A 27211-nucleotide genomic window follows, 5' to 3' on the forward strand; every position below is an offset into this window, starting at 1 on the left:
AAGATATCTTGCAACCTTTGCTGTCAATGTTCAAGGTAGAAGAAGTAAAGGGTTGTGCTGCGAGTCCTAAAAGGTGGAAGAACAGTGGTGACTTTCCTGAGGAAAGATTGAGAGAACCGTCACCTTTTCTAGCCATTACTACCTTAGCACTTCAGCGTAGGTGATGGGGAGGGCAGTCACTGTTTTACTTACCTGAGGGCCTGTCAAAACAAAGGATGATCTCAAAATTATAGAGCAGGTCAGTTCCATTATATTCATTTTGCAACAACAGTTTTGGCAGGGTGACAGAGTAGTTTTGATTCAAAGTAGATCAAATCAAAGTTCCTGTTATCTAGAGGTTAAAGGCTACTTACTTGATTGGGTCTAAAGTCCAAATTAAACAGCCAAAGTGACCAAGTTATTTTAGTTCCATAACATCTATTTTTAGGTTAGAATGTTCTTTTTATAAATCATGGAAAATTAAAGACAGATCCTAGTTATAAAACAGTAAGTGCTTTAGGCTTGCTGTTGCTTAAAAATGTTTTCGTAGTTGAAACATGTCTAAATCAAGGATTTTGGTTCAGCTGTCAGAACTCGGAAAAATATATCTCAATCTGAATTCACTCAATTGGCTAAAGGTTTTTGCAGATTGAAGGTTTTTATTTGTTTACTACTTTCAAGACCTGCATAAATACCTATGGAATTTGGAAAGTCATAAATGAAATTTCCTTGAGCCTTGGGTTTAAGACTCTGGGGTAAAAGTTCTGACGTACTCGAATGACTAAAGACTTCAGATATTTCTGGTTATTTGGAGGAAAAACACCACTGTTTAATCCCAACTACTTTTTTTTTTTCTTAATATAAAACCCCCCTTTTTTTTTTTTCAGGCACTTGGGAAGAATGATGATGAGAATTTGTAAAACTGAAAAATTAATTGTGGAAGATTTCTAATTCTATTCATATGCATGCTATTGAGAGATGCAATTAAAGTCAGTGTTATCTGTCTGTTAAAAAAAAAAAAAGTGCAACATTTTTTTCCAGTTATGCTGCTTTAATTTTGCATCACTGTTTTTTTGGGGGGGGGGTTAATGAATTGCGTGCTTACTAAAGCACATAAACGTTCTATAAAATATACTGTTAAAATGCAATTGTATTTCATCTGGCCATTCATAATTATTTGGATGGTTATTTTCCCATAGATATTTTTGTCTGTTATTCATCTAACTGAACCATTGTTCTGTGAGCCCACTAGTTGTCTCTGCTGCCTTTTGAAGCAGAGATCAGATCAGTTCAGATGGGAGCATACCTAAGACGGCCATTCTGTTCTGAGGTTAGCCTGAGCCCCGGATGCCAGCAAATCTCATTTGCTCTTATGACACGAGACGTCACAGCCTTCCTAAGAAGAACCTCAAAGCTGGGTTAACTGCCCAGCGTTATCTGTGCGATGTTACTATGTAGCCTAATACATTCTATGCTGACAAACTCAAGCCAAACGATAGAAGGGGCCTAAACATTCCCCTAAAACCCACAACTGATTGTGAGTTTGCATCCCAACCCTTTGGACGTGAGACAGTTGGACCTCAGCTTGGGCCCGAACTCATTACGGAGATAACCAGCTTCTTTTAAGATGTCTGTTTCTTTTTTTTTTGTTTTCAGGGATTACAATGGTTGACACAGAAATGCCGTTTTGGCCCATTAATTTTGGAATTAGTCCAGTGGATCTGTCTGCGATGGATGATCATACGCATTCCTTTGACATAAAGCCATTTACCACTGTTGATTTTTCAAGCATTTCTTCACCGCACTATGAAGATATTCCTCTTGCAAGAACTGATCAGACAAGCATTGATTATAAATATGATATCAAGCTCCAGGATTGCCAAAGTATGCTTTTTTTTTTTTATATATCCTTCATGTTCACTTTTATTTCATTCTCTGGAAAGTGTACTATCAGCAAAGGAATTTAGAAGTATTCAGATGCCTAAATGCTGGTATCCTGTCTCATCAGAGATGTCACAGGATATTCTTGCAAGAATAGAAAAGCTAGAGCAGATCTTCACCCTTCCAGAGCAGCAGCTGGCGATTAGGCAAAGTATCATAAAGTATCTAAAATGACATTAAACACTCTTTATTAGACACGTGAGCCCCACCATTTAGGCAACCTGATCTAGTTGATGGCGTCCTGTTCATTGCAGGGGGGCTGGACTAGACAACCTTCAAAGGTCCCTTCCAACCCAAACTATTCCATGATTCTATGATTTGTTTCTGAAACCTCCAGTCTCCTATTCATGTATCTTGTGTGTAAATTGTCCTTTGAAGTTCTGTGCACGCAATGCAGAATAAATATCCTGGATGTTAAAAAAATGCCCCAGCATACATAGCGTATTAATCATTAATATGTGTAGCTTTTAAATTCCAAACGGCCTAAGAAACTGATGGAGTAGAAATATTGGCTGCATCTGAGTCACTATGTTGATATAACTTTTTTATCAGTGTTCCTAACGCAGGCGTAACCTTGGAGCTTCATGGGCTTGTATTATTTATATACTATGAAAAATACCGTAAATAAAATTATGTAGAACTCTCCTTCTAAGAGAGGAAGTTACCTGTTCTTAAATAGCTTGTTACTGCATTCCTGCTCAAAGTAGGAATGTGAGGTTGCTGTGCCTGGAACTCTTTTAAAGATCTGCTTAGCCTACCTAAATCTGACATGACTTTTGTTTTTAGTAATCTGTACAGGAATTCTTTCAGGGAATTCTTGCTAGGAAAATTGTGGTATTTCATTTTTGGTTGTACAGCGAAGCAGGTCCTGTGTACCTCTGGGTTACTTATGAAATTAATTAAAAGACATTTTTCCAGCTAATAATTTATTTTTCTTCTGTTTAATTAGAAATGTCCATAACACTTTAATAACAAGCTAGAGAGAGCGGTAGGGTTGAGGTAAGATAAATCCTCTTTGTCTTTACTTAGGTAATTTTCCACTTTTCTTTCCTATATAAACTAGGAAGAAAAAAGAAAACTTTCCGGTTTGTACAGTGTAGCCAGTCTGGAAAAGAAAAATATTCAGCTTATTGTAATACTGAGTCTGTTACATTACTCCTGAGATGTGAGCTGATGTAATGTTATAGTGTCAAATGTCACAGCTTTCTTCTATGACCAGTAATGATTGATTTAAAGATACTGCATTTGGTTGGTTGAGCTTGTTACAAATTGATCTCAGTTAGAAACTTTCAGAAGAGAAAATGAACTCTGAACTGCATCCAAAGTTGAACACTGTTCCCCAGGAAAAGGATACATTTATTTAAACATCCGATATTATATTATCATACATATATATTATCCAATAATATATTATTCAATGTATAGGTCTATTAGTCACTTAAGTTAGGGGGTTTTTTTACTAAATTAGAAACTTCAGTCCACCTCCCTGCAGTAGTTCTGAACACCTTAGAGTCATACAACCAGATACTGAGAAAAGTAAGACCTCTCAGGCACGAGGTCTCCATGTGTAAATCTCTAATATCCCTATCTTCAAATCAGGCCACACTACAGAGCTGAAAACTGAATCTGTAATAGACCTTCTGCCTTAGAATCTGCCTCTTCAAGGCTTTTCAGCCTACATACTGCCAAGGAAATAGCTGATTGCAGCTTCCATCCCTTTACATCCTTTGTTTACTGCTCGTTTTGTATTATGAAGCAGACCTGTGAATCTGTCTGTTTACTGCGATTGCTTGAGATTATTCCTTGCTGCTTCTTCTATATAGTTAATTATACTTTGAGTTTATCACTTAAATCTTCTCTATACACAGGTGCCATCAAAATGGAGCCTCCTTCCCCACCCTATTTTTCAGAAAAAGTTCAGCTGTACAATAAACCTCATGAGGAGTCTTCCAACTCCCTTATGGCTATTGAATGCCGTGTGTGTGGGGACAAGGCCTCTGGATTTCATTACGGTGTGCATGCATGTGAGGGTTGTAAGGTAAGTTATCACAAATGTATTTTTTCTGAAGTAAGATTTGATTCTATTTTTGTCTGAATAATCACTTGGTAAAATTAGAGATCTGTGCTTTTGAGAAAACATTTTAGGTCTTTAAGTAAATTGGTCCACGTAACTGCGTATACTTTATGACTTAATAAGTGGGAGCTTTTTAAAAAAATAAGTTGCTTTTTTTATTGTTTATGTTACTGATCTATTTGAATTTTTTGTGCATTTCTTCTACTTCTGTCAATTATGCAAAAGCAGGCTCATGCCCAACTCCAAAGCTCAACAGCCTGAGCAATTTAAAATTCAGACTTTGTTATTCTGATTGATTAGAGTTTCTTTACCCAATTTACACATTTCTAGGTGACTACAGAAAAGTCTAATGGTATTAAAGAAAGTAGCTTTCTGCTTTAAAAGTCCCCAGGCTTTTTTTTATCTTAATGATATTTCGTGTTTGTAACACATGATGGACAAATGACAGGTATAAAAATTGACCGCCCTCAAGAAATGCCAGAGAAAGAAATTAATAATAATTCATTAAGTTCAAAGAAAAATATTAGAGTTTAACGTGAAATTCCCATCTTCTCTATTTTCAATATCTTGAGGAAAATAACTAATGTTAAAGACCCAATGCAGAGCTTAAAATTTGTAGCACTGAATTAGGAACACACATAAAGCAATAAGTATGCTATTGATTGCTTAAATTACAGTGAATTATATAAATCAGAGTTGACATTATGCTTTTATTGTTATTATTCACTGTGAGGAAAAATTAATTGTTACAAGGAACAAATGATGATAAATTGGGATAAACTTTATTAACTGATTATGAGTGATCTGAGAAAGCATCTTTAAACTGTAAAAAGACAGAACTGTGAATTTCCATAATGATTTCTCTTTCTATAAGACTTCTGTGCAATAATTTCTGTGAGTTTGGCATGAAGTGTTTTGAGTTTTCACGTGCCAATGTACTTTGCAAACTTGTAATATCCAAACAATAGAGATAAACTAGAAAACAATGTAGAAAGTAAAACCCAGAAATAAATATTGCAAAATTAGTTCAGCACTGTGCAAAAACAAAGAAATAAAATAGATGAAAGGGTATAAACTCTCTTTAAGTACTCAGGCTCAAGAAGGAAAATAAATATTTGAAATAGAATTTAAAAAGTAGTTCGTTGGGAAAGAAAATTTAAACAAACAGATAACCCATAACTTTTTTTATTTTTACTTGAGATCAAACTGCAGTTGGCAGAATTTTTGGTTTGTTGTGGTTTATAAAAAATTTTCCACATTGGTAGCAAACCTTAAATTTAGAAAATTTCATGTTCGCTTTATAACAAATTGTCCTATGAGCAGTGAAACAAATGGAGCTTCGCTTCCCGTCGCATAGTGTTCCTCATGCTCAGCACGTCTGTAGAGCTCCCAGTTAGGTCCCCACTGTCCTTTAAACCCCACTGATTCCCATAAGCTTCCCCAGCTATTTGAGATTTTTTACCCCTCTATCAAACTCGTTTGAAAATGGCTAAAAAGATCAGAACAGGGGCACACTGATAAGCAGGCAGTATGATCACGTGAGCCTTATTTCCTTAGGAAATCTGTCTAAAACAAAGTTACGTTCAGTGTATGTACAGAAAGGTGCTTTGTATGTGTAGAGAAGTGACACAATGACACTGGCAGTTTCCTGCATCCTTTTACATGCTTTTATGTTTACTCCAGGGCTTTTTTCGAAGAACAATCAGATTAAAGCTAATTTATGACAGGTGTGATCTTAATTGCCGCATCCATAAGAAAAGCAGAAATAAATGTCAATACTGCAGATTTCAGAAATGCCTCGCCGTTGGAATGTCGCATAACGGTAAGTGTGCATAGCGTATTTTAAAACAATCGTGTTTCATCTGGAAAGTAACATGAAACGTGAATGTGATTACTGAATGTGCTGCTTTAACATCTAGAGTCTTCCGTTTCTTTACGCTAGACAGTTTAGAAATCCGTATTGGAGAGATTGCCTCTGAGTTTAGGAAACTACGTATATGATGGGAGATTACTTTCAATATAAAAATCAGATAGGTAGAGATCTGCGTTTATTGATATAATACATAACATAACATGCGAGTTTGCTTTACTCTCCGTCATTCTTGCTCATTACGCTGTTGGTTGTTCTTCCTGGACATATTCCTGGTGTAATTGTTATTTTTCAGTTCATTGCCTTATTTTCTGGCAAGACTCTTTTGCATACCATAGTTCTATATCCCTTTCCTGTAAGTGGAAAGCTTAATTTAATTTTGAAAAATGGACTACAGAATTTACCAACAGTTTATGAATAATAACAACTTGAATTTGATGCACAGAACACTTACCGAGGACTGTTAACACCTCCTCACGCTAGAACACAACATACTTTAAATGAATGGGCCAGACCCTGTACTGTTTTAAAAAAACCTGTCCTCCTCCTCCTTCCTAGGCTACCCACATCTGGGCATAGATTCCAATGTGTGGTAAGTAGGAGTGTAGTGTTTCTTAGCATGCTCGTTCAGCTGTCAGCCTGTCATCATATAGTCTGTATAGCTGTGACTCCTGTGCAATATGTGCTGTCTCTCCCACCCAGAGGTGAATATCCCTTCCCACCTGTGAACCGTAAGCAGCGTTTCCATTTTGAGCATGTCGTAGTCTTAGATAGCAAAGGTGTTTGCAATTGTGTATGGTTCTGTGGTTGCCTTCTTTACAGTAGGTAAGCAGGTAGCATCAAGCATATCGTTACACTGCTCTCTTGCACAGAATTTAGAAGAAAGTCCCTCTGAACTTTAAAATTAACGTATCAATTCATGTGGAAATACTTACGAATGTTTGGGCAGAGAGACATCATGAAGATTCTTTGCTGCCTTGCTTTGGCAAGGTTGAGTAAAAACAGGAATTAAATGTCATAACATAGAGACTTATGTAATTCTAAGGGTAAAGAATTGCAAACATGACTGGGAAAATAATTTCTCTGTGGTTTTTTTAGAACTTTCATTATTTTCAATATAAAAAATGAGCGTACTGTCCCCAAGAGGGAAGCTTAACTGTGGTTTGCAAAGTTAATACATGCAGTGAATGTAAATTGGTATGGGAAATGTTTTGCTAATAGAAAATATGGTTTTCAAGTTCCTGGGATGCAACAGTAACACTTAAAAATAAATCTAATTTTGAAATGCTACTGTGGGTATTTTTATAGTAATTCAGGAGGTATTATTATTATTTTCAAGGTGCATGCCAAATTCTCTCATAAGCTAGCAACATGCCGTCCAATTATGTCAATGGGAACCATGTGCAGTTCTATCAAGAAGGAGAAGGCCGAGACCATTCTCTCTGGCTTAGTAACATAAAGGGCCCAAGAAATGTTTTTAAAATTAACATTTCACCTGCCATCTTTCCACTCTGCCAAGGCAGAAGCTGTGGCACCAGCAGAGGCCACGGTAATGGGAGTCAGTGGGAGGCATAGGCAGGAGGGGGAAAGGGCGAAGCCGTTTGTCCCAGGGCTTGAAGGAACGCTTTCATTTGCTCCCACGAGTTCACCTAACAGGGAGTTCGTAGTGTTTATATTCAAGTGTTGGCTTCTACATCTGCCTTTTTTGCCCACTCTGGTTACACTACATTGCATGAAACATCCCCCTCATTCCTTCATCATTTATAAAATAAATTTACTAAATTTCACCTTTGAAGACAAACCTATAAAAAGAAGCATGCCGAAATGCAACACTGGATGTTGTCAGTGACACTGAGATGCATTTTTATGTTACATATACAGATTAAAGTTCATCCCTTCGGGTAGTGAAATTATCTGAATTTTAAAAGCTTGATATCAGAATGTGGATTACTACGGTTCCAATCTATGATTGTCTTTGCATAGATACATTACTGCAAAATGAATAGGACACTTAGCAGCTACAGCCACATTTTTTCACGTTTAAACGCTACATACCACTTGGCTGAAGGTTAAAAAAGAGAGTAGTGTTCTCATGCTTTGAATATTGTTTTCCTTTCCTTCTCTAGCCACAGTGCTGCTCTGTGTTTAACCCTTAGTTGCTCAGATTGTATTCTGAAGTACCACCAAGCAGAAGCTTTGTTCTTTTATTTTAGAAATTTCATTAATTTTTTATTCTCTACTAAAAGTACTATTTATATTAAACCAACTACTGTAATGGGAAAAAGAGCACACATGGCAATATGTCTTTATTATCAGTTCTGGGAGCTGTGAATTGCTCAATCTGGTCACGTGCCTCCAGTAAACTCAGACAGGTATCCGCCCTGGCTTTATCTTGTGCTTTCTAGTGTGAGAAACTGTGTTTATAGTCTATTTAGGGACTCATTTATGCTCAAAAATAATGTAGACAATCAGAAGAGTGCTATACAGAAGAGTGTCTAAGCAATCGTAGTGACTTCTCTATGCCATAAAATGTGGTGTAAGGGTAAATATTCTAGTTTTTCCACAGAAAGGCAGAGGATATAATGTAGCATGTAGTGTCTTACTCTATTGACTATTGGTTTTATATTGCTGACATTTGGAGAATACTGTAAACGCGAGTAAAAGAAATAGCTGCCAAAGGAGAGAGACCATACATTCCAGCTGCAGGCACGTGCCCAAACTTGCACAATCTTCTATTACTGTGAAAGAAATTGCCATCTGAACCCCTTCCACCCTTGCAGCATGACCAGCAAGCCGCATTTCCAGACCCCTTACAGCAGCTGCTGCCTTGTCCCTGCCCTTCCCGCCCCTGCAGATCCTGCCTTGGTCCACTTCCCAGGCGCCCGGGAGATAAGGCCTGCTGTGAGGGTAGATGGAGGAGAGAGAAGATAGAGTAGCAAGGAGGATAAGTGGTCCAGGGAAACAGAAGATGAGGCCAGGGTCACAGGAGAGAGGTGGAGAGAGCAGCAGAAAAGGTTGCCACCCATCCTTGAAATTTTTCTCAACCACAAGAAATGCTGTGAACTCTTATCCACCCTGTGAACTCTCCTTTTTCCACCCTAACCTCTGTAAGTATCATCAATCCCTCCTACTTCTCCTCTTACCCAAAATCCTGCTTTCCAAATTCCTTCCGTAAACCTCCTGGTCCCTGACCTCTCCCTGACTTTTCTCTCAGTCCCCTGAAAATCACAGTGGCTTCCCCAAAAGGAAACTACTAGGCTAGTACCACAAAACTGAATTTTGCCCCAAATTTTGTCTGCAATGCTAACGAACATTGAACAGAATCTACTGCAACTAATATATTAGTTTAGAATATATTTTATAAATTTTAAGTATTTATAAAATATATTCTAAACATTAAAAAATAATTTAAAACTATCCTTTTGCCTATCAAATTATAAGGTAGGAATGTTTGATTCACAACTCTCTAACCTTACATTGTTAATGAATTGTTATATTTAAAATATACTTTGGGTCCTGATCACCTTTTTTTAGGAAACTTTATTCTCATAATTCGTGAATTACATGAGAAGTCTTCCAAGACACATATGGTCATGAATAGGGACAGTGTTTAAAAGTGGTTCATGAAAGATCCACTGCTATTAATCCATTCTAAAAAGCCCCAACCATTTAGTAAGAAACACATGTGGAAATGATAGATTGCTAATAAACTTACAATCCATACAAAAATAAAGATGCATAACAAACTTTACCCCCCACGCAGTTTTCACATACTAAACACAAGAAAATATTATGAGATTCCTGAGGGATTTCATTATTGCCGAATTATTTTATGTAAAAGTCTAATATTATGATGGCAGGCAACAAGGTACACCCTAAGGATTTATATAGGGCAGAAAACGGTAAGATCCCATTTCCGTCCTTGGTGAAGTCAATTCATGCGTTTAGAAGAAGACTTGGTCCTCTGCTACACGCAAGCTCTGCTACTGTTAGTGGCTGCTTTGCTGAACTGGTAGATGTGGGTTCCAGTAGCTGGCAGTCCCACTCAAGTGGGTCGTTAAACCAAGGGTGGGTGTCCTAGGCCACTAAGAGAGAACTCACGCCCCCATGCCCCCTCGCTATACCGCCTTGATGAGCTCACCAGCTAGTGCATGCTTTGACGACGACGGGGAGTTTGGACTGATTTGACATTGGTGTAGTAGCTATCTGTGCTATGAGGAAGCCGTCATTGTTAGATCTAACTCGATTCTAAATGCAGCACGCAAGCATTCAAGAAGAGCAGTTAATGCTTATAACCTAGTTTACCATATAACAACATCTGTGCTAATTCTTTTTCAAAGTAATCCCGGCCTTTTAACAGACTTCTATAATTCAGTGTTACTTTTGGCAGTAGTACTTATTTCTTCTGTTGTTTGTGGGGGTTTTTTCCTTTTTCATTTACACAGAAAGAATTTTAAATAATCTTTTTTAAAAAAGAAACCAGGTATCTTATCTTCATAGAAAAATTAGCATCATGAGGCCTCATGCCAAACCTATGCCAAATATTCCATAAAAATATATAGCAAATTTCCATGCAGCTTTCATCATGTATCCTTTGATATAGTCTTCCTCCATGTCTTTGGCCTTTAACTCCAAAACAGTTACACATAAGGGTATAAGGTTTGCATTCAGAAAATTTAGCACAGTGAAGACAATGCTCTGGTTTAACATTAATGTTCACAGGTTTTTTTGACTGCGTGTACAAAAATTGTATAAATTCTCAAAGACATGGAAACAAAAAATTAGGTATGATTCCAACAAGGAAGAGTACTGAAAGAAATAGCAAAGTAATAAATAATATTTGGGATTTATAGCACTTTTCATGCAGAGATCTCAAAAAAGTACTTTTCAGGAAAATAAGTAACACCATCACAAGCAAAAATAAATTACAAGTGAAAGGAGGCATCTACTCTAGGACTACTAACAGTAAATGAAATATTAACAGTATGACAAACTCCAATGCAATCTGTAAATTAATGGAAATTTATATTAGAATCACTAGGGCTTATGACACACGCTTACTTCTGTAAAGGTGATTTGATATCCATTGCTGGGGATAGATAAGCACACCAGAAACGTCATTCTGGAACACCCTTAGTCAATCTTATTTTCGTTAAAAAGAATAAACACTATGTAAATTGTCATTTATTATAAGTTCTACACCAGTAAACTTTTTAACAGAAAACTATCAACAAAATGTTGTTTAGCAATACCAAATTGCTAGCACAAATACTGTAATTTACTCTCCAAGAGACTCTTGGACAGGAGACAAGAGACTCTGCACAGGAATCAGGGTATGGGATAAGGGGAATATTTAGCAAACGTAGTATACATACTATGCTGTCATTTTATGCTCAAAACTAAAAGTAAGCCTATTCTACAGTGACAGCATCAGTGCAACAGTAGATAGATGCAGTTATGTGGAAAACTGCCCTCAGTTTTAAAAAAGAAACTATCCTACTCAATTCTGGCAAACTTACTTGAAAAAAACAGGCACCCATGTCTGAATTTCTAGCAAGATGTTTGTTACCAGTCTGGTTAATGCTCTTCAAAAGAATACAATTATACAGCTTAGTCACTTATTCTCTAATGACAAAACTATCTCTGCTTTGAAAAATCCCTGATCTTTTCAATAAAATCTCTACTTTAAACAACCCTATTTCAGTAATCAGTGTCATAGCTGGTATATGCACTGTGGTATATCATTAAGAATGTTTCAGTAGATACTTGATTGGGAGGGGAGGAAGGAGAAAAAAAAAAAAAGGTGGAAAAAAGAGAATACATTCATATTGTTTGTAATGCCTTGGGGACCTGTATAAACTACTACTTTAGAGCTAAGTTAATAATGAAACATCATGAGGCGAAGCAATATACTGTCTCTTTTTTTATCCCTTGTTTGTAAAAATTACCTTGATGAAAGGGAGTCTTATGCCAGTGAGATTCCAGATTATAAACTCGCTTCTGTAAGCCCTGACTCTCAAGAATAGGCCCACAACAGAATCGGGTCTCACACTGGTGTTCAGTCAAGCTCTGTTGCCATAATACTTAGAGTTAGTATGCTTGCAGAATGAGCGTATAGAACTCGCATCAGGCTGTGAGGGATGCATAATGTATTGTAAACATATTATGAAGATAATATATATATATATGATGTTATAAATGCATCCCATATAAAATATCAAAATAGTCTACAAGTAGGATTTATTGTTAACAAAACATTTTTCTGGCCCAAAGCACCTAGTTCCTGATATGGTTGCGAAATCTCTCAAAGGACACGTTCCTTAGAGTTCCTAAGTATTTCTTACTATGTGTTAAGAAGTCATCAGGTCATAACAAATTGCACTTCATATATTTCTAGGAGTGATGAACATTTTATAGACCTGGGTAATTCTGATCTCTCTCTTTTATTAACAGTCCTTTATATGAGGCTAATATTTGCCTTGCTTTCTTTCAGGATTAAAAGGTCCACTGTAATAGTCTGAGAAGTCTTGCTAGACATCACTTAGGTCTTCAGTTTGCAAATTCTTCCTCAAAAAAAGATGGTGAGGAGGAGTTGGATTTGTTGGCAAGAACCCAGTCAGAAGCGTCAAAGTATCAGGATTTTTTCCGTTGATGAAGCTATTGCAAAATGCACATTTGAAAAGTGGACAAATTAATCATAAAACATAATCCTATTAATGTCACAAGTTTAATATTAAATTAATATTAAATCTGAAACCAGGTTTAGTGAAGAACATAATAGCTTTTTATAAAAATAAGAATTTAACAAATGTCTAGCTGCACTGTTCAACATGGACTTTTAATTAACCTTTAACACTTTTATTAGCTAGATTATTCTTTTAACACCTTCTTGACCTACATTTTAGTTATACGTGCTGTTCTTGTAATAATATATTTTAGCTTTATTATGTTGATGACAGTTTGATTCTTTTTATTGAATCAACCCTTAAGTATCAGAAGAAATAATAATAATCTGTAAATGCTATAAAATATTTTCAGTGAGTTTTCGCTCTATTTACATCATTAAATACTCATATTTCATTCATTTTATATCTTCAAGAACGTCTAAAATGCAGATCTTAGTATTGTCTGTTTCACGTTACCAACATCCATACATGTTTTTAAAAAAAAAACTCAAAGGGTTTGTGTTAACTGCAAATAAGAATTTTTACTAGTGAGAGAATCCATTTTAACTGCGAAATGAAAATACCAAAATGGTCTTGATTCACAGTGTTCATGGAAGCATATGTAGATGAATTATTTTTTTCTGTAGTTAAGCTGAATTTTTTCATCTCTTGATTTAGGTTACACCAAGTACAAATATGAACTCTCCCTTTGTTTGATACCAATTTTTTAGACACCACTAACATATGTTCATCCATTCACATTGCTTCTTTACAGAACGGTTTCAGTCTCTTTGAGCCATTATAGTATGTCATATAAACTAATGTGAAGTTAATAATTTTTCTGTAAGTGTTTTGCTCTCCGAAGAAAGGAGGGCAGTGATGTCTCCCTGAAAACTATTGTTAGTAGCTGATTAAGAATACTTAGTGTTTCCCATGAGAAAGAAAAAAATGCATATACCATGGTATATATGATCCAAAACAAATATCAGTTGGCAATTATTCAAAATTTCCCATATGAAGAAATTAGAAGCAACAGACATTTTCTGGGAAAAAAAATAGAATATGTTAACTTGTACCTATTGAACTAGCTTTCCTTTCATGATGATTTTTATTCTGACATGTTAACTCTAAGAATACCCAAGCAAATATGAAATATGCAGCATGCATCATTCGGAGACTAAGTTTGCTGAGAGAGAGATGTAGTACAGTTGTAAAAATAAACAACCTTGTTTCTACAGCCATGAAATAATAGAACTAATCAATCAATATAATATATGACAAATGGGATTTTTTTAAGTTTTCTGACACAATTATTTATTCTTGGAAAAAAGTGTCATTTTTGTGCATCAGCACACTGCAAGCAAACTCATAAAAGGAAAGTGAATGGTCGTTTCCAAAATAAATGTCCCTAATACAATCATTCATGTGTGTGATCTTAACAGCACTTCTACTTTATCCAGGAAAGACACTAATATATAAAAATATTTATAATATTTCTGTTTCCTCCGAAGGCCAAAATGCAAACCTTTATTTCTTCCTTCTGTTTTTTGTTTTGATGCTCTTTTGTTCTGTTTTGTTTCTGCAAAATAAAATGAATTCTGTTTACTGAGATATCACATGATAAATCAGTCTTGATGGCTCATTTGAAGTATTTTCCAAGTCAGTCCCCATATGAATAAACAGTATCTTGGATAATAAGTACGTTGGTGTAAAAGTGGGAGGTTTACAGCCCGCCTTACGTTGGTATTGAGCAATTGTGAGATCGTATGACTAGGTAGAACCATGTCCCGTTCTATCAATGCTGCATGCACATAGATCTGTTACCATGAAGAACTCGGCCTTTTCTGGCTTTTTGATTCCCTGCACAACCTTCTTTTTCATTCCTTAATTCTTTTGGTAATGCTTTATAGCACTTGCTACGTTAAGTTCTGTTGAACCATGTAGGAATGTATTCCTGCAAGGCATGCGAGTGTTTTGTCTCTAAACAAATGAAGAAATCTGAGCTTCATAGGGTGATTTGCCCAAAACAATACAAGGCTGAAAGGTGGTTCCTACCCTAAGCCAACAGAATTTTAATATCTTAAAGATTCTTTACATTTTATTTAAATTGGAGGTAGAATCAGTGGTTTTCACCAACCCTGTCAGGTGAGCTGACAATAGGTTTGCACTTCCAAGCAAGATATTGTAATCTTGCTGTTTGGGCACACAGATTATTTCCTCTTTGAGATTTGTTTGTTTACATTACTTTGAAGCACTTCAGCTGTTTTGCCTACATTACTGGAGAAAATAATCTTACTTGCCGAAGTACTGTTTTAATAAAACCTTCAAGAGCTCATAACAAAAGGTGATATAGAAAGCTATTCAAATATTCTTTTTTTAGGTGCACCTATAGCTATAGTAATTGCTTGTCATCTTCTTCAGCCATCAGGTTTGGGCGAATGCCACAAGCGGAGAAGGAGAAGCTCTTGGCAGAGATTTCCAGCGACATCGACCAGTTAAACCCTGAATCTGCTGATCTACGAGCACTTGCCAAGCATTTGTATGACTCATACATAAAGTCCTTCCCTCTGACAAAAGCCAAGGCGAGGGCGATCTTGACAGGAAAGACGACAGACAAATCAGTTAGTTCCCTCTGTGTTTTTTTTTTTTCTTTCTTTTGAGTAAATGATTTACCACATTGACAACACATCTTTAAAAAAAAAAAAAAACAAAAAACTTTGCTGTTGGCAGTTACATATTTCAAGCTGTGACTGAAACACAGGAAATGTTTTTAGATAGGATAAGTAAACATTATTTGAAAAAACTCCAAGTTCACCTAATAAAATACTTGAAACCAGTACAAGAATTTGAAGGTCATCTTAACCTTTTTGTATTCTCTGATCCACTCTTCCCGTTTTCCTTCTCCTTCACCAAAGGTTATCATCCACGCTATCTGTTTAAGGTGGCTATCTAGCTGTCAGGAATTGGTTGCTCTACTGTTCAAGCATCTGTATCATAGCGTATTATCAGTACTAGCTGTACCTAAAGGAATATTCTTTCTCATAAGCGTCAAAGGATACCAACACCATAGCTAGCCTTAACTATGATGCTTATTCTTATGACGCTCTGATGACTTCCTGCATTTAACTGGGTTATCTGGGATCAGATCAGTATTCTGAGTTGGTGCAACTTGAATTTTAGGAGAATGTACAAGAAAATCTTTGAAAAATGAGGAGTAGAGATATGAGTATGTGAGGGTTGCTTTGGAAACTTCACTGGCAATACATAACAATCTTCTGTGTCAGTGAGAAGGAGGATAAATAAGATCTGATAATTATACTAGGTTTTAAATTTTGTCACTATTCTAACACCTAAAGAGCAAAACAGTTTTCCAAAACGTATAACACTTACTTTGATATATTTTCTAGAATCATTGGCAGAAACTTTATTGTCAGGATTACAACAGAGACTGTATTTTATTTTCTTTAATAATTTCAAAGACAGGAAAGAATTTTGAGGTATTTTAGGCTTTCTTTCTTTAAAGGCGGTTAAAATCATAATTTAAATATTGTCCCTAATTTGGTTGTACCCTTCACATAAAAACTGCAGATACGGTGGACACTTACAATTTGAGTAACTTTTCGTCTTGGAGTTTATAAAGTTTGAACTAGCATAGTTCAATATCAACATCTAGTTGAAGATGTCCCTGCTCACTGCAGGGGGGTTGGACTAGATGACCTCTAAAGGTCCCTTCCAACCCAAAGATTCTGTGATTTATTCTGCAGAAAGCTGAAACGCTAAGTCCACCAGGAGACCTGCTCCTTTTTTCTGCAGCTGCCCACTGTACACACTCTGGAACGTGACTGAAGTTTGGGCAGGGTTACCTATGGTGCTCTGACCTCCTGTTTTTCCAGACGTATTCAGAAATCTGGGAAGTTTGTTTCTGAAGTCCCAAGTGCATCCACAAGTCCTACTTTTGTTCTGTAAGGTTCTATGAAGTTGTCACAGAAACCAGTTGGTGTGTGGTTTGGTGCTGTGCTGGGTGCTTAACAAATATCTGGGCTTACACAACTTGGTCATGTCTGAAAGTTACACTAATGCAATACTCATGCAGTAAATATGTAGTATGCCATCAATCATGTTCTCCTTTTTTATTGAAAGTTTTAAAACTTTACCATATTAGAATATAGCAATAAAACAATAGACATAGAATTCTGGTTTTCATTGCTGCAAATTTTCAAGTCTTTTAACAAAAATAACACTGAAAGAGTGACAGTATTTAAAGGTTACAACTTTTACATTATTTGAACTCTAATGAACTTTATGCTCTGGAACATGAAACTGTTTACTATGGGCATAGTTTAAATTTATGTTATTTTTTAATTGCTATATCATCTGCATTAACTGCAAATGATTTCATATGCTAAGTGAGCCTGTCAAAACTGAAATGACTAACTCATCCTTTTTGGGGATATACAGTGCTCATTTGACATAATATTCTACTAACGAAGTTCATCTGAATCTCTATATGAAAAATTTCTTTAGCTATTTGGAACTCTTTCTTGATTTTAATCTTCTAATGTCAGCAGGCCGGTGGCATAGCGTAAGCTTTCTAAAGCACGTGTACGTGCACAGAATAGGTGACTTTTTCTTGTACTTGGTGCTCCCACGTAAGGTGTTCTAGAAAGAAAAGAAAGGAATGACCTACTAATACAAAAACATGCATTTTAAAAGCCTCCTCTGCAGTCTTGTTATTCCACTATTTCACATATGCATGCATATACATATGTACAGATATGTATAAAATGGTTTTTCTGCTGCCAAAATACCACTGTGTCTTGAAAAATACCTTATCCTCCTGGCTCTTCTCAGTGCAGTGTGTTTATTTTTTCAGTTGCACACTGAAATCCTAGTGCAAATGGAAAAAGTGCGTCAAAAGAGCTGAAATCCTCTTGTGCAGATACTATTATTTCAGTTCACAGGTAGACCCCCGTTTTCCAAGCAGCTGTATCACTTAAAGACATAAACCACCAGCTGCCATCCCTCCCTCTCTTAGACCTAGCGATAGCGGGTCGGAGCTTTGTGTTCGACTTGCCCTGAAACCGATGACTGAACACTTTCACAATCTCCATCTGCAGAACTATGGGGGTAGCAACCTCTAGCTGGTGGGTAGTCATAAGCATCTGTGGGCAATATCCTCTTCAGAAGGCACCACCAGACTCTAAAGAAAGAAGCTTTTTTCAGCTTTTAAAATTTCATAATAATTTAGCACTGAATAGTCTTCAAAACTGGTTTAATCAAATAGGAATAGAATTTTAGGAGTTTCCAGAAGCTGATTCTGTGGGAGAGGACCACTGACTACCTATAGGAAGGCTTGGGTTATTTTTCTAATCTCTTCTGCAGCATATAGTGAATATAAAATCATGAGAGTAAGCACCCATATGAATAAGGCATAGAATCTGTAATCATAAAGGATCTTAAATCAAAACATGCATTTCTCTGGTCCAGTTGTTGGTGCATAATTCCTTGTATTTTAATTAAATAATCAAGTGTGTTAACAAACCTATTAATATCAGTAGGTATTTGTTCAGTGCAGCAATGAGCTCTTTCGTCATTTATCCTCTAAGGAAAAGATCCTTCAGATAAATTCGAGAAATCTTTACTTAACCATTTCTTCAAAAGCAGGAGCTGCTTCTGCATATTCTGAAACAGATTGTTTCCACATCTTAATGAAAGTTTTCCTGGCACTACTTTTTCTAATCTGCTTTCAAAATTGATTTATTCCAGTTCAGTTTATTTCACAGACAAACTCATTCTTGTGTTCTGAATTGTGCTGCTGTAGTTTGTATCATGTTATTTGTGTTTTCTTTCTCATTAACAAGTTGTTTGAGTTTAAATATATCCTTTGTTATTTTTAAAGGTATTAACACCAAAAGGTTAAATTTATCAGATAATCAATACCATAAAGTTGATACTACTCGTATCAACAGTATTTGATATACTCGTATAGTATTTTCTAGAAGGGCAGAACTTGAAAAGAACATGACAGTACATAAAGTAATCAAAATGTGAATATACTCTGTCTTTCTACAAAAAAGAAGTTGTATCATCAGAAATGCGAACATGTCACTGTACACTTACTAGATTCTGTTTTATAGAAGCCTTTAAAATTCAGGTAAAAGGAGTAACATTTTAACCTTTTATTATTAAGCATTCCAAACCGAATTGTGGTATTACAGAACTTCCATAAAACAAACAAACAAAAACAAAAAGAAAAACAAACCAAAAAAAAACCCCACCAAAAAAGTGAAATAATGGATATTTTAAAACAGTGTTCCTTACTCACAGCCCCCCCCCCCCCCCAATTATTAAAAAAAGTATCAGCCAAAGTCCTTTTTTAGAATGCGAAGTCATGGCACATGTGAGAAGTCCTTAAGAACTATCTCTCCTTTCTGTAAATCTTTTTAACACTGTGAGGATATTTGCTTTAATAGGTTTATGAAGATTTAGCCCTTTTGGGTCAAATACCTCCTAGATTTCAAGTGTTTTCTGATGTGTTGTACCTCTGTATGCTACTTCAGTTTCTCAGGAGTCAAATGTTCATAGAAAGGACATTTGAAAGTAAGTTGTCTTTTCCTTTCATTTTTTAGCCTTTTGTTATTTATGACATGAACTCTTTAATGATGGGAGAAGATCAGATCAAGTGCAAGCATGTGTCGCCGCTGCAGGAGGAGAACAAAGAAGTAGCAATTCGCATTTTCCAGCGCTGCCAGTTTCGCTCGGTGGAGGCAGTGCAGGAGATCACAGAATTTGCCAAGAACATTCCAGGTTTTGTGAATCTTGACCTGAATGATCAAGTAACTCTCCTGAAATATGGGGTCCATGAGATCATATATACTCTCCTGGCTTCTCTGATGAATAAAGATGGAGTTCTTATATCTGATGGACAAGGATTCATGACACGGGAGTTTCTGAAGAGCCTGAGAAAACCTTTTTGTGACTTTATGGAACCCAAGTTCGAGTTTGCTGTGAAGTTCAATGCACTGGAATTAGATGACAGCGACCTGGCAATATTTATAGCTGTCATTATACTAAGTGGAGGTAAGTGCTGTCTTGCTTAATATGATTTTATATCATAGAATTGACACTTTTAATACCTGTCCAAACAGGAGAATGCTCAGTACTACAGGATGGGAATGAGTTTGTTCACACAAAGTTTTTTATTAATTTTCAGCTTTCTTGGTGTTGTTTGCCCTTTTTTTCGGTTTCAGGCAGAAACTGAAAATTTAAATGACCTGATATTAATGATGGAGCTGGAAATGCCTGCTGAATCAGCAGTTTGTTTAGTTAGAAAACAAAATCAGGACTATCTTTCTGAAAACAGGAAGGGTGGAATTTCGTTGGCAAGAGCTTCTAAAAGTTAAAATTCTGCATGAGGGTTTTTTAAACCTGCAATTAGATTGTGTGGCTTGTTAATTGTACACAAATAGATTTGACTCCATAACAATTCAAAATATATGTGGCATTTGGCTTACAGGATTTTTATGGTGGTGTTTTGTTGTTGTTGTTTTTTCACTCGTGCAAGGTTTAGTTTGCCTTTAAATGGGGAGGGGGGGGAAAGAATGCATTTCTCAGGAAAACGATGGTCTCGTAATGCCTGAGAAAAACGGGCATTGTGTGCCTGCTCTGTTCAGATTTCCTAAGCTGCTGTGTTTGTATTAATCTTTATGCTTTAGGCAAAGCATGAATCTGAAAGCCCAGGTATCAGACTACATGCAATCTTAACACTTCATTAAAAAGAACACTGAATTTTCAGCTTTTTTGAAGTCAGTATGTTCTATCTGATTCTGAGGTGATGCAGCTGTTATATTTTGTGAATTAGCAACTCCTACCAAGATTTAGTTCACTCAGAAACCTTTCCACCGAGAATCTGAGATATCAGATATACATTTCAGGTCAGATTTAAGGTCTTTTACTTTGGCCCCGATACTATCAAATTAGTGATGTCGCACAAAGAAAATTTTACCCTACTGATTTGTGTGTGTTTTGGCTTAGAATGGTACTGCAGATATCAATGGGAGGAATGTGCTGAATGTTCTGAATTCAGATCCTCCACAGAGCAGCGCAGAGTATTTTGTTATTAAATTACGTTTAAGCAATCAAACACAACCACCACATGCTATTGTTCTAAAAACAGACATTCTCTTGAGAGTGCATTGTTACGTATAGCTTCATTTAAAAACACATACAATTACTCCTGGCATTGTGTTTCATTCAGTAAAAATGTGGTATCACAATATGGTTTATTAGACTAACTAAATCCACTTCAAACAAGTGCAGTTCCCAGAAGACATTTTCTTGTGCAAACCTTTGAACACAATGATCCCTGAGGACTCTGAATTAATTCAGGAAGGGAAAATATGTTACTGGTATATTTTTGGTTGGCTTTGATGGGGTAGGAGAAATTATACAAGCCTATTAGGGCACTACACAAAACATGCCAGTATTTTGCGTTTTCTAATATAATGAAATTTGACAGATGAGAAACAGGCCTCTCAAAATCCACTCCTAATTGAAAAAAGGGAACATGCAATCTGCAAAGCTAGGTCTGCTATGCTTCATTGATGCTTGTTTTACATAAGAGGAAATAGGTGTGATGTAACTAATTGTACATTTTAGATCTCAGGAGGACAATGATCCACAGAAAAAAATTTGACGATGTTGAACCAGATTTATCAACAAGTCTTTTTTTTAAGAATAATTTGTAAACAGAGATCCATAAAGAACTACCAAATTTTTTTGGTTCTTAAATCACTCTGAAGCAAATCCATATAAATATATAAATCCATATAAATATAAATCAGCCCTTTCTAGGAAAATCCTTTAATTTGTTGATAACAAAGATCTCTCACTACCTTTACTCAGAACTTTTTTTTTGTTTCAAAAAAGCATCATAGTTATTTGTAAACTGAGTTTATGTTTTGAAAAAAATGAAGCTTTGCTACCAATTAGAGAATGGCTTTTATCATGGAATCTACAGTCAGATATAATATATATTGAACTGTATGCATTCTGTGGGACTATAGTATCTTATGTGGTATGGAACGGAAATCCTATTTCTCAGATGTCTCATGCTCTCGTTTCTGTAAAAGCTATGTTCTTACAAAACTTAATTCTGTAAGAACTATATGAATATTCAACCAGGATGATTTCTTTGAAAATAGGATTTCAAAACCAGTTCCAATTACCTTAAGGGCTTTACTAGCTGCAGGAATACTGTAAAGTTTAAGTCACTTCAAGAAATCCTGTGTACAAATATCTTCAGAAGAAAACAGATTTGTGAAACAAAAAAAGATCCTAGCCAAACGCTCTAATTTTAAATGAATCTGTCATTGCCTAGCAAAATTATGTTCATTCTGCTGGCTCCATGGGTGCTCTCTTACGCAGCTCTACAAAGAAGAGAGAAGGGAAAGAGAAAGATAATTCCAGCTGGAACATTACATGTAGAGAGCTTTTAATTGTGAAGTAAGTGTTTGGAATTTGCCACAAATCTTATAAAACAGTTCAGCCTTTTGATATTGAAACAGTTGGGTTTGCATTATATATGAAAAGGCAGAATGCCCATATAACAATAGTAAGCTGACAAATTAACTGTAATCGCAACAAAATGAAAGTACTCCCACTTCCAGAGTCATTTTCTTGTTTTTGAGCTGCTCAGTGCAGCCTCACTCTGTCTCAACGATTCCAAATGTTACTCTGAACTCATTATTACAAAGCTGAAGAGTTGTTCTTAATGTTGATATATTGTGCTTTAAAACAATACTGTAAATGGCAGACAAATTCTAGTATTCTATTTAATGCCGATGAGACAGAGAGACTGTGTGTGAGCAGTAGGGTATTACCTTGTTTTCACAAAAGAAATGCTTTCTGCCATTAACAGCAATGCCAACCTCTCATTACCACATTCTTTTACTTATGGTAATTTTGAAAAATATGCTTCAGTAAAATGAGATTTGGAAAACTTTTTTCAAGGAGATATTCTTCCTCCCTGGTGTAGGGAGGGATATCCTCAGCCTGGAATGAGTGCCTTGTTAGACATGTTAAAGGACTTGAAGCATCTTTTAAAATATTATATATATACCTGAGCTGAAAATGAAGACTATCAGAAGAAGAACATTTAAGGAGAACAAGTTGGATGTCTTGTGTTTGGGCAGGAAAGATAAGCCTTATTGGGATAATCCTCATCTATAAACAGAACAAACTCATTCAAGCAGGTTGTTGTCAAATAAAGAAAAAGCTCAAAATGTAATTTTGTAGCATGTTTACATGTCATGGATAGACTTGAACTTTTGTATATTATCTTCTGCAGTGTTCAGGATATACTGGTGTTTGGGAATTGTAGTAGGGTATACCTGTAAAGACCCAGACTCTGTTAGTCAACATGCAGACAAACTAGTATTTGAATTCAGAAATGTTGCTGCATTCACTTTTTCTGTTTTCTGAGTGTGTTCTTTACAGTAAATTTTGAGCTGTGAATCACCGCTGCTTGTTTAAATGCTATATTCAATAATTTTGCTACGATCTGAGACCAGCAAAATTTGAAGTTTCATCACTGAATAGTACCAAGAAATAGTTCATATTGGACTGCTACACAAATCCTGCTCTAGCAAACCTGCTAGAACAAAGAAATGCTTCGTAATCAGACCTAGAACTGCAGATAATCAATGTGGGCTTTGAACCAAAATCCTGGTGGCTACAATACATGTGACAGTCTCAGAAGAAAAACCTCAAACTGCTGAGTCATATCTGCCTCAGCAGAAAAAGTAGCGCAGTTGTTCAGTCAGCCATATCTTTGCCTGTTTTATCATATTAAGATTTTAGAATGCAAAATGCACTTAATCAAAGATATTAAAATAGAAAGGTATGGGTAAAGGCACGCAGATGGCAATTTCATATGTGAGGAACAGAAAAAAATTGTACTTATTCTTAGGAACATGAAAGAAGCATCCAAATCTGTAAGTAAATGAACAAAGAAAATATTTTTCCCTGAGATAGTATAGAACATCAGTTTACAGAAGGTTGTACTGTTGACACTCAAAACTAAGGGGCTATTAGCCTTTCCCAGTGGCTGTGAACATTTTCTTATTTAGAACAGCTTCCTGCAGAACTTCAAACCCAATGAAACACCCGTATGACAATGAATGAAAATCTAAAGAAAAACTGCATAAAGAAAAGTACTAATGAAAAGAGAAATGTGGTACTCTCTTGGCATAGTCTGAATGGATAAAAGGCAGGTTGCAAATAGCACGTAAAAAAGCTAAACTTCAATCAACAATCTCCTGTATCAGAGAGGTTTAAAAGTGGTGTCCGATTCACTTTTAGTTATCTTGCACCTTAATAATTTCAGTTCTCTTTCCTTTGGCCTTCTGAAACCTGATTTCATTGTATCATAAGAATGTCCCGCCACAACTCATTTGCTTTTGTCTTTCACTTCCCTCATCAGTTCCCTTTGCAGTTTTCCCTGTGAGCTTTCAAATAGCAATTCTGTCTTACTTAGACTCTTCAAAGGCCTCCACCACAATGTTACGTCTAGTTTACTCCCATTTCTGATTCTTCCTATGCTCTATGTAAATTTTTCTCAAGGTTTACTGTTAATAATTTCCTTTGTATTTTTTTCTACAAGCCACATCTATCTGGAGCTCCTTACTGTACAAAACACACCTTTTGGTACAGTAACCCAATGAGTCTGGAGCATGTATATTTAAGAGCATCTTAACAACCTGAAATACCATAATACCTGTATGTTAAAGCTTTTGCCTCTTCCTTTTTTTTCTGATTTAGATAAGTTTCTTGGAACAGAAACAGCATTTTCCTCTGTAAGAAATTTTTACTGAGAAAGTATAGCAAACTGTCAACACCCAAAAAATAATGTCCATATCCTGAAGTTCTCATTCATGAAAAATCTCTCTTGCCTTCAATGGGAATTTTCCTTCCTCTTGAATTGGCTTATTTAAAAATAACATCTGATGATCTCCTAGGCTTTTGTCATAGTCATCTTTTCTGACTCTAGTTCCACTGGGTCATTATAAAACCATTAGACTGGGTTTTTCAAAGGAGCTTAAGGATTTTAGGCACTTAAGTCTCGCTGAACTTCAATTGACCTTGGGCACCCGAATTTCGGGGGGCTCTTTGGTAAGTTCCAGACTCAGTACTGATTTCCTGCTTTTGCCTCCTGGAGTCTGAAGTTGCGCTGGGGAGCACAATGTTTGAATTGGGTTTCACTTCTGAAAAACTCACACCCTAAAAATTCCCACCATAAAAGAAGCAGGGGGCAAACGGAGATTAATCTCAGAGGAAATCAAGGCCACAGACTTTGTGCTTTCTGATTTTTTATATCACTGTACACTGAGTCATACCCAGCTAGTTCAGAGTTCATCTGCAACACAGAAGTAAAATTTAAAGCTATCGCAACCCAAAGCCAAAATTATTAACAGCTTTGAAGTACTGAAATTTGGGAAGTTTCTGAAAGATATAAAGAAGGCGACTAGATTTTGCAGCACATGCAATGCATTTAGGTAACCTAAAAATAAATATCTAAAATTTATCAAAAATTCTCTAAGTATCTCTTAAAAATTACTTGGTGATATTGCCAAAGGAAATTACGAAAGGGAGCTGTTTGTTTGGGGACAATTTTCTGCTTGCAGATATTTACTTACAGACTTTCTGAACCATATTTTATGGTATTATCAGCTGAATGGTATAAAAGTGATCTCTCCAAGACAAGTACAGCTAATTAGCATGAAATACCAAACGGAAAGAGTGGCCAAACGGGTGACCGAGTCCAGTCACCTACAACTGAAAGCAGTCACTTCATAAAACCACCGTCAAACGAATATCAAGCTCCATATTCAAGCTTTCTGTTATCCCTGTTTCTGAAAAACTATCCCCAAACCTCACCTCTTTGAGAGTTAACTATCCTTTCCTAATCAGTGACCTACATGTATTCATGGCTTGTGTATACTCATTTGTTTTCATGCCAGCTCTGCCTTTTACTTTACAACTGCAATTTTTTCTCCGTGAAGTAAAACCCCGGCGTCTTTATAAAGACCTTTGTTTTCTCTCAGCCTTTTTTCTAGTGCACAATGCAAGCCAAGCTGAGTTAGTAGAACTGGATGCACAGAAAGGTTACCAAGATCACAGGAAAAAGCAGCCTATTTTTTACATTTTTAATATAGATCAACCTCTCTTCCTTTCTGAAATGGAAATATTGCCTGAGGGGAGTAATTTAAGGCTAGCTGTAGGTACTGCTTTTTATTGATCAACGTATGAAATGAATTTCCTAGCTACACAGCAAATGTTATTTAAATTATTGACTGTTTTGTCATGGAGAATTCTGATAATCAGGATGCGTTACCCAGTATAAAGCAGTTTAGCGGTAACAAATTACTGGTGGTCATATGTGAGGATTTAATAACGTTAAGCAACTTTATTAATAAACTTCATGGCTGTAGAATCAAATAATTTATTACCTCAAGTTAGAAAACAAATGTTACAAATCGTGTTAAATAGTAATTGCAACCACTTAAGAAAGTATTTGGGGATAGACAGAAGTAACAGAACAGCTATTATTACGAAAGATAATAATGGTTAAAAAAGAAAGTTTTTGCTCCTTGCCAAAGAATAAGCTATGCCAAAGATAATCCTGGACCCTCGCAGCTGTGGCAGTGCCAGTAGCTGACTTTGGCTGTAAAAATCTGTCCCAGATCCCTCCATATGGAGGAGAACTCTGTTGGCATGAGCCCAGAAAAGGCATTTTCTGTACAAGCCACATCTATCGGTCCTCCACCGCCATAAGCATCTGTGGCTCAGCTTGATGAGCTGATGCTAAAAGCTGTCATGAGACTTCTTAATAGCAACTGGAACTTGGGTGTGGAGAAGAACTGAATCAGTGATTTTTAAATCTTCCAGGTTAGTATGACTGCAGAAGTTGAATTTATGCCTTTTTTTTTTTTTTTTTTTTTTTTTTAGTTTTGGTGGGTTAGCATCCACCTTTAGCAGGAAACATTTTTAATGGTAGCAGCTACGTGCAAATCCGTCTGAGTATATGTTGATTTCCCAGAAGTGAATTACCTGATACAGACTGTTCATCCCCAACTATATCTAATTCTTCCTTTCCAAAAACGCTCCCAGTCTACCGTGGAAAACGCATTGTAAACCTGTCTCTGTATCTGCACCGCACAAATGCTTGAACTGTTTCTGAGACAGTTCTAAAACTTCTTTCAGCAAATCCTGGTAAAATCTTACAAATAAATACATGAAGAAATTGTCAAACAGTTCTTAGGAAGTGCCATATGTAAATGCTTAAAATACTAAGAAGTCTTTAAGAAATTAATACACGAGATCGATGTTTCCATATTCTTCACAAACTTACAGCTCCCCTTTTTTTTTTTCCTAGATCGCCCAGGTTTGTTAAATGTGAAGCCCATTGAAGATATACAAGACAATCTGTTGCAAGCTTTGGAGCTCCAGCTAAAGCTGAATCATCCAGAGTCATCACAGCTGTTTGCAAAGTTGCTTCAGAAAATGACGGACCTCAGACAGATTGTAACGGAACATGTGCAGCTGTTGCAAATAATAAAGAAAACGGAGACAGATATGAGTCTTCATCCACTCCTACAAGAAATCTATAAAGACTTATATTAA

The 27211-nt window shown here is 36.1% G+C and overlaps 1 protein-coding gene across 1 annotated transcript; it reads left to right on the forward strand.

The window, feature by feature from the left end:
- Window positions 1–415: 415 nt before the first annotated feature.
- PPARG (peroxisome proliferator activated receptor gamma) lies at window positions 416–27211 on the forward strand (the record flags this gene model as incomplete). Its single annotated transcript, XM_082004505.1, has 6 exons — window positions 416–1863; window positions 3789–3958; window positions 5678–5816; window positions 14951–15150; window positions 19159–19609; window positions 26964–27211. Exons 1-6 carry the CDS (start codon window positions 1644–1646, stop codon window positions 27209–27211), a joined length of 1428 nt encoding a protein of 475 aa, XP_081860631.1. The 5' UTR covers window positions 416–1643.

The sequence above is a fragment of the Phaethon aethereus genome (assembly GCF_964289735.1).
Source record: "Phaethon aethereus genome assembly, chromosome: 11".
NCBI classification, from domain to species: domain Eukaryota; kingdom Metazoa; phylum Chordata; class Aves; order Phaethontiformes; family Phaethontidae; genus Phaethon; species Phaethon aethereus.